Here is an 8,993-nt window from a genome sequence, read left to right on the forward strand (position 1 = left end):
AGCGTTCAACGTTGATTCAATGTTTCTGGCTGACATTGATTCAATGTTGTTTCAATCATTCTGTGCTATCTGGGTATTAGTTCCACCCAGAGTGTGAGACTGTGGGCCAAGAGGAAGGCGGAAGGTGAAGCAATCTGTCAACATTATTATCCAGGACAAGACAGCAAATATCCTGAAGCTCAACGGGAGAATAACCAAAAAAATTACAAACTGCTAAATAAATGCCTCATGTAGCACAAACTTGGACTGCAGGACAAAACCAGGCGGAAACAAGCCTTTGAATCGCAATTCAAAGGCTTGGCAAAGTGAATTACTACGAGGACTAAAGGAAAGCACAGAGATACAAAATCATGGCACTACAGGAACAAATACTCAACACAAGAGCAATAGAGGTCTGTTCGGGACAACGATGCTTCTGACACAGTCCAACACATAATAAGCAACCAGACATAGTGGAAGAAAAAATGAGCAGATCTGATAACCATAGTGGTCTCAAGGGACAACCTCAAGAAGAAGAAACATGAGAGTAATACCAAATGGCTCAAAAAGGAAATGGAGAAGATGTGGAGAGTCAAGGCCTCAGTGGTCAACAGCGTGTTTCAGGCTGTGACCTTGAACCCTGGTGAGGGACTGCAGCAGATTCCTGGAGCAACCTCTGAAACCTGATTCTAGAAGAGCACAGTCCTGGGAATAGCTAAGAAACTGCCCCGAAAAGTGACACATTTAAATGTATTCACATTCTTATCAGGGTCCCATAAAAGAAATATGATTCCTTTGTGATGCAAAGTAAAAGGAAAATAAAACACCTGCAGCTCACTGTCACACCTGGATAGAAAAACAAGCAATGGAATACCTTCAGACATAGACTGGCCTCCCCAGGTCAGGCACTGCCAAAACAGCTTGGACACCATGGGAGCAGGTTTGGAAAAACAAAACAGTTCTTGGTGGAATTTGTTGCTGCTAAAAAACTGGATATAACACCAGACCTGGTCCAGAACGTTCCTTTCAATATGTACAACACAAAATGAATGACTCAACTGAGGTAAATCTGCTTGGAACAGTCCTGATTTAATCAAATTAAAAAAAAAAGATACAAAATCAAAAAAAGAAAAAAAATCAATTAAAAGACTTTATTGTTATCAAGTGTAACATTTGCTTTCAACATCTCATGCATATACATCATTCCTTAGTTTTAACTTTATAAAATGCTGTTAAAACCAGATCATGTGGGCTTCAAAGTAAATATTTAGATGCATATTAACTAAAGTCAGTTCAAAATAATATAGTGACCCAGTGCATACATTTTGGAATAAAAGATTTTATATGAATTGTGCAACCAGTAAAGTGATGAAGTGAGAAAAAATGTCTTCAAGAAAAACAACAAAGCATTGCTTGATGTGAAGTTTTGTGGCATTCCACATGGTGGAGACAAAGATCCAAACTAAATCTTCGACAAATGATTGACAGTTTGATGCTGATTAAAATTGTCTTCATCAGCTATTGTGTAATTATGTGTAACAGCGTTGGTTTGGCATAAACCAGTAACTTAGATTGTAATGTTTCTAAAGAAAATCCATCAGCTCTCTCATGACTATCTGACTGCCATCTGGATATTCGATTATGCAACACTGGTATTTCCTGTTGACTAACACTGGAATTATGATATCACTGAATTGTTAACATAATTGTTTGATAAAAAAAAAATTTCTTGACCAATGAAGCAGATGTGTAACAGTAAGAGAGTATGAGTTAGAGATGGAGAAAATAAAACATGAAAGGACAGGAAGTTCTAAACATTAACAGAAGAAACCAGTCGCAAACAGTAGGCAGCCTCAACAGGAATGTCTCTGGCGCTGATTTTGTTGGCATCCAAACGCAGCACTCTCAGCCTGGAGAAGTTTGTTCCGTCGATTGTGTCACAGAAACTGCTCAGGGAAAACTCTGAAAGGGAAGAGAAATGTGGAAACAGGTTATAAACATGAACACATCAAAATAACTGCCAAACAAACCACAAGAAAATTGGAATTGGAATCAGAAACACTTAAAAAAAAAAAAAATCAAGAAAACATGTTATTTCCTGCACCTGGTGGATTATGCCTTGCTTCAAGGACTGCGTTTGGGTTGCATTCCTGTATTCATGCCAAATACGCAGGCGTATAAATAAAATTATCTCCATAATTCAGAATAGATCAGTTTGACCCAGTCAGGTCCATACTGGTTTGGCTTAGTTGCCTCTACATCATTATTTATTGTGCTTGCTGAATGTGGCTTGCTTTGAGGATGTTGCCAGATTAAAGTGATAAAATACAGAAATGCAATAAATGGCCCTGTTGTTTTTCAGCATGTAGAATCACATTTTGATACCACTCCAATAAATATTACAGACATGTTTTATAAATAGTACCGCATGACTTGGTCATTGTCAGTTTTATGATCTGTAGCTTTTTTTATGTTTTTTGGCTTTATGATTTGATTGTGTTTGACTCTGTTGCAAACAACAATTACAGACCCCAGGGATTGGAAGGTAAATGGTTTAATGAAGAGAAGAAATGTTTGAAAGACTTGTCTGCAAGAGGGAAAATACGAAGTCATGATCTGTTCTACACTGGACGACAGAGAGGTTGTTAGTGGGTGTGATCAACTGGTTTTGCAGAAGAAGGAATCAGGGTCTGCACAGTGGCACAGTTAGTAGAGCTGTTGCCTTGCAGCAAGAACGTTCTAGGTTTGATTCCTGGCCCCGGTCTTTCTGCATGGAGTTTGCATGTTCTCCTTGTGCATGAGTGGGTTTTCTCTGGTTTCCTCCTACAGTCCAAAAACATGACTGTCAGGTTAATTGACCTCTCCAAATTGTCCCTTGGAGAGAGTGTGTGCAGGGTTGTTTGTCCTGTGTGTCTCTGTGTTGCCCTGTGACAGACTGGTGACCTGTCCAGAGTTACCCCACCTCTCGCCTGGAACGTTAGCTGGAGTTATCACAAGTAGTAGTTAACCATCTGGTTTCTGTCTCTGAGAAGCCACTCCTCTAAGTACTACTCCTTGATGACAGTAATGCACGCCACCTGGAAGCTACACCTGCCGATCACACCCTGGAAAGGAGGAGGAGAGAGCAGAAACCCAACAAGCAGCACACCAGTCTGCAAATACAATAATTTATATTGTTTGATTGTTTGAAATCTTAATTTGCTGCACCAATTAGGTAACGTCGATGTGGCTGTGGACAGCCACATCGACGTCTGCAGCCACATCGACATAAGAACGCCTCTTGTTCTTTTCATCTGACTGACTTAATTAGCCGTCACCTTCATAACAACATGTTGGGGACTTTCCACATAAAATGTGTGTTAACTGACAAAAACAGCATATACATAAAGCTCACTTTTAAATTGAACCGATTTTGACCAGTATCCTAAGCAGTACATTTTTGCTTAAATGGCATTACCCTCTGAGATTGTTCGTAAAAAAATAAGCCAACTTTCACTTTCAAAATTTAGCACTTAACATACATAATTCGAGTGAAGCAGGTAGAATAACAGGTGATTGTTCTGCTTTCACAGTCTCTGATGTGAAAAGATCCCAGATAAAGAAATGAAATGTCATACTGCAAAACTTTTATCTGCTCGTTGACCGCATGTTCTGACCACCAACTCGGGATTTAATGAGGATTTGGCAACATCAAACGCTCACATTGTCAAAGTTTTATATGCAACAGTGACATAAAATCATACAACATGCTACATTTTGATATATTACAACTAAGTTTTCTCTAAAGGATGACATACCAGTCTCCTCTCCTGTCAGCCAGTGCATTGTGCTTTCAGAATGTAAACAAAAAGATTTAATTGCTCTATTTGCAAATCTTATTGGTTTTTGAACTTTAAACTGGAACGTGGCTAAATTGAATTTCAATTTTGTGCAAAGCACTTTGAATTGACTTTTGTCTGAGTTCTGTGATATATATACACAATTCTGCAATTTGCACAGCAAGTTCTCAAAATATCTGCAGCATTTCTCCTTATAAAAAGCAAAGATCAATGAGCTTGACACAAAATATTATTGGGTGTTGCTGCTTTTTAGCTCTATATCACAATTAATGAGTTTAAATTGGGTCATTGCCATGTGTTAAATTGGGTCATTTTCATGGTATGTGATTTTCTGGATCACATACCAGTTCTCAAACTGGTAAGTGATTCAGTGTGAGAACTGACCTCTAGGTGAGCCTTCACACCTGCTCTTATTTTCTCATTCTATTGAAAACTGTTATTCACTTATATGGGAAGGGTTATGGTTTCTGATCTGCTTTTATGCAGCATAAAAGTATTATCGTTCTTTAAATATTTGACAGTGTGTTATTCGGTAAACAATAATAACTTTGTGTACATGCAGTGGCGCAACTACACATTATTCAAGTGGATGCAAAAACATAAATCGGCCCCCCGACGATACGTCAAGTGTAAAAATCACTACATTTACCTCATTATGTGCGAGAGGTGAAGGAGCGTGAGGCGCGCTGAAGTGTATGGGAAAACATAATCGAACAACATCAGACATCTCAGTCCAGAAATGTGCAGTTCTAGGCACAGCCAAGATACTGCGCAGAACCCTCAAGCTCCCAGGCCTCTGGTAGAGGACCCGAGCTCAGAGGATGAAAGAGACCACCCGCGGAGGGTGAGAGGGGAATTATATATATATCTATAGATATATATACACACACAACTCTTACATACTGCTGCTTTATGCCTGTGATACATTCATGTTTATAGTTCTGTGATTGTCAGCTATTGTTTCTCATTGTAGATCTTAGCTCGTGCTTTATTTGGGAAGACCATCTTCATTAGTGTTCTACGTATCTGCTGTTTTCTCTGTCACTTTTGTTTCTGGGGTTCTTTGTTATCATTCGTCTTCATCTTTTGAGTAACTTTAAATGTTATGCTATGTTTTTGTTTGAACAGTATTTAGGCTTCTCTCCAGTCATTTTCTCTTTTTTGATCCCCTCTGTTCCTGTGACCTGTTTTCTTTCAGCTGTTTTTACTGTTTAAACTTGTCTGGCCTGTTTTTGATTCCAGTAAGCACTTTCCTCCATATTAATCTCGTTCTAGTTCTGTGACTCTCTGAAATTTCTGACTTTGAGTTTTGTTACTGATCTAATATTTTTGCATTTATGCTTCTGTGCCTGCACTCTGGTCTCTATATACACAGCTACTGATAACACCCCATTAGCGCTAGATCTGGTTGGTGGAAAAACTCCCACAATCTTTGCTGACTCATTTCCAGCTCTGCACCAAGATGCATTGTTAGATCTGAGTTTTCATGGAGAAACATTTTGGCTGCAGCTCTCCTACTCTTTCCCATTCCACCTCTTGCCCGGCACCTTTTGTCTTTAACCCAAAGTTTCTAATGAATAGGCTGTCCCAGTTATATTTGAGGAGGGTAGGGCCAGTGGGAATGGATTTACAGTCCTTGAAAAAGAACATGTCATGTTGTATTTTTGTTGAATGCATCCAAATGCAGCAGGCAGTAGCGTCAAATTTAGTGGAAAAAAAAGTAAACAAGCTTTCAAAAAAATCACAGGGAGTAGGAACTGTTTGAGGAAGCATAATAGGTCACCTTTAACAAATTGTCTCTGGTTAAAAAGTGACTACACATATTAATATAAATAAAATTAACACTAGTGTCATTAAAATTGTCAATAAAACTTTTGTTTCACTTTGTTACTTTGAGATTTAAAGAAGTGTACGTACCTTTGATCTTATTGGCGTGCAGGTACAGGTTTTCCAGGTTCCTGCTAACAAGTGGGATCTTCTCCAGTTGGTTGAAGGACAGGTCAAGCTCAACGAGTGTGCTGGTGTTGAAGACATTGGAGGGAAGTCCTTCATCAGTCAAACTGTTGTGACTCAAGCGGATAAATTGTAGTTTGGGATACATGGTAAGAAAACCAACTGGGACACTCTTTATGTTGTTATGGTCCAGGTAGAGCTGTTGTAGTTCTTTGGGAAAGTTGTCAGGAATTTTCATCAGCTTGTTTTTGCTCATGTCCAGCATCATAAGAGATTTTAGCCCCGTTAACCCACCGTCTACCTCTTCTATGTCATTTCCCTGAAGTTGAAGGGTGGTGAGGTTGGACATGGACTCAAATAAGTTGGAGGAGATGTTTGTGATTTTGTTGTAGGAAAGTCGCAGGTCAGTGAGGGATCTTGGTAAGTTACGAGGCACATGGGTCAGTTCATTGTTATCCAGGTAGAGTCGAACCAGGCTTCCCAGCTCGACAAAGACACTGTCGCTGATTTTCTCCGAGCTGAGCTGGTTATGCGACAAAATCACCCACACCAGGTTGGGGGCGTTGTCGAACACTCCATCCTGAATGCCTGTGATTTGGTTACGCTGCAGGTAGACATACTTTATGTGTGATGGGACATAGGGAATGTGCTGCAGGTTGCGGCTGTGACAGTACATAGCTGTGGGGTAGGCTGCTGGACAATCACACTCCAGGGGGCAATCGAGAGCCTCAGACTGCCAGCCTGCCAGCCGGCCTCGCAGTTGGGACAGCCACTGGAAGGGGCTGTATTCCTGGCTGACGTTCACATCCACCATTTCCATCAAGAGGATGAACACCAATGCTCGCATGATCACTTAAGGAAAGGTAAAGAATATTTTAAAGATAAATACATACGATTCATTCCAATGTTGCTGCAGTATACCTACCAGTTTCTTGCTGCCTCCCTGTTATCCACCTCTCTGGTATCCCAGTGTGAATGAGTGGAATATGTTGCCTGCCTAAAATAAATACCACCAGCCACCCCCTTTGCAGCTGTGGCCCCAACCATTTTGTTTCATTACTACACATACCTTTGTTCCGCTTTCATGTAACCTGCATAACAACCTATACCCTGCAGCAACGTAAATATTAGTACCATCTGTGAGCTGGTTGCGACATCTGCTTTTCAACCTCCTTGTTTTCCATCACAGTTTCAAACCTTATTATTAGCCGAGCAACTCAAAGTATGTCTTGTCATTTACTCTTGTGTCATAGAGGTTATAAAGAGGTTGGGGCCTCAGATATTGAATGTTTAATCAACCACAAAAGATCTGATAATCATAGCTATCATTTAAAATACAATCACATTGTTTCTGCTTGCTTTTGTACACTATAACTGGTATGTGTCAACAAAGTATTCTAAATCTTGCTGTTTGTCCAAGAACATCACCATTACTTATTTCTTCTGAATGCTTCAAGGTCTGTTTTCAACAAGTACAGTATTCAAGTCATGGAGAAGTTCAGCATATGCTTTTGCTGGCGCCCGGATACATCAGAGAACCATTGGAGTCCTGTAAACTGCGATTCAGAAGAAAAAAAATAAAAACTACTTATATCCTCCTCTGGGGTAGGAAAATTGGATGCAGAGTTCAAGTGATTATGTGAATTCTTTGTGTATCTCCTTCCAGGCCACACTGAGGAAGCGAAGACGATATGCTGATTTAAGAATCAGCTTTGTTAAAAAGGTAATGGATCTTAATTAGCTTTAAATTACAACGAAAACAGAAAAATTCCCTCAATTTCATTTAAGCTGTCAGAATACTATGCCATGCCAGTTTGTGTCATTATTTGTTTGCCCGACAACACTTGCCAACTGTATGCTTTGGCACATGCTAGCCTGTGGGCAGGAAATGTTCGAAGAAAAGCAATTATTTTTCTCATTAATTTGGGAAAGATTATGAATCAATTTTCAAACACTTCAGGGCCCATCATTCTACACTAATGAAAGCATATTTACAAAGAAACAAGAGCATGTCAAACTACATATTCCAAAACATACACTTTTAAGATGGCTGTCATTATCTTTTGTATAGCTTTTGGTGAAGATATAAATTTAAAACGTTGAGGTTTTATTTTGAAGGCAGGTTTTTTTTTTTCCCCTCATATGACTTCCTGAAAATTTTAAGCATTTAAACAGGGAATAAATAATAATATTATAATTGAAGTGTGTCACAGTTAGGAAAGCACCCTACAGGTCTGGGCTAGTTGGGCTAACAGTAATGAGCTGTAAAACACGCTCTATATGGTCCAAGATGCAGTTATAAAGGAGATTTAAAAGAGAAGTTTTTATGCTTGGGAACAATGCTTTAGGCTTAGAAGCATCGACTATATTATATGAGCATCGACAAACAGGATTAAAGAAAGTAATTTTACTGTTGTGTTTTTGGAGTTGATAGAAATTATGGCATAGATTTTTGTGTTAGACAGTGACAATGCCTCATAATGTTGATTGCCACTGACTGTTAAACAAGAAGCATACAATAATAGAAACCAGAATCAAGTTACGGGGTCTTATCCAAATGTTCATGCAGACTGAAAAAGCAATAAAGCAGGCTTTTGTGTTTTTAGTTGTCAAGTTGACTTAAATATGGAGATAGGGTAGAAATGACTTAAGCCATTTGGTGTCACTCGTTCAATGCTTTGGGTGAGGATATTAAAACCGAGTGAAACAGTCACTTTGACTAACTGAAGTATAAAGTCTTTTAGGGACAAGCCTAAGTAAAATCTTTAAAAGGACAAGGTCAAGTGGTAAACCACTGAAATTAACTTTCTCACATTAGATATTTGCCTCCTATCTGCCTAATACATTTTATTGTTAAAATTTGAATTTAAATTACAATCTTTGAGGCTAATTGAACCCAGGAAGAACATTTAGAATCATTATCTTTTTCTTACAACATTCAGTTTAACAAAGTCAGTTTTAACAGCTTGATGTAACTTATTTTAAAAATTAATAAGGAAGCCTACAATATTTACCTACCTAAAATCATAAAAATGTATATGTTCAAAGTGGGTTAACATTAGTTGACATCAAATCGCTTGGTACATTAAACTTTGCAACAACAAAAACGTTAATGCTATCCACCCAGCCAGCATGCCTAGGTGGGCCCCATGTGGGGACAAGGAGGGCAGACTATATGGGTCCCACCTAGGCATGCTGGCTGGGCATTAACAGCTGCTGGTT

The 8,993-nt window shown here is 39.0% G+C and overlaps 1 protein-coding gene across 2 annotated transcripts; it reads right to left on the reverse strand.

Moving 5' to 3' along the window:
* Positions 1-1,119: 1,119 nt before the first annotated feature.
* LOC106935433 (fibromodulin-like) lies at positions 1,120-7,568 on the reverse strand. Of its 2 annotated transcripts, XM_015015888.1 has the most exons (3): positions 6,697-7,568; positions 5,736-6,623; positions 1,120-1,941 (listed from the first exon to the last, which is right to left on the reverse strand). In XM_015015888.1, exons 1-3 carry the CDS (start codon positions 6,836-6,838, stop codon positions 1,790-1,792), a joined length of 1,182 nt encoding a protein of 393 aa, XP_014871374.1. In that variant the 5' UTR covers positions 6,839-7,568; the 3' UTR covers positions 1,120-1,789. The 2 variants fall into 2 exon arrangements, with proteins under 2 accessions (XP_014871374.1, XP_014871375.1); XM_015015889.1 differs by lacking the exon at positions 6,697-7,568 and having other exon boundaries at positions 5,736-6,689.
* Between the last annotated feature and the right edge of the window lie 1,425 nt (positions 7,569-8,993).

The sequence above is a fragment of the Poecilia latipinna genome, unplaced genomic scaffold (assembly GCF_001443285.1).
Source record: "Poecilia latipinna isolate Pla-1442-1.1 unplaced genomic scaffold, P_latipinna-1.0 Scaffold1964, whole genome shotgun sequence".
Lineage (NCBI taxonomy): Eukaryota > Metazoa > Chordata > Actinopteri > Cyprinodontiformes > Poeciliidae > Poecilia > Poecilia latipinna.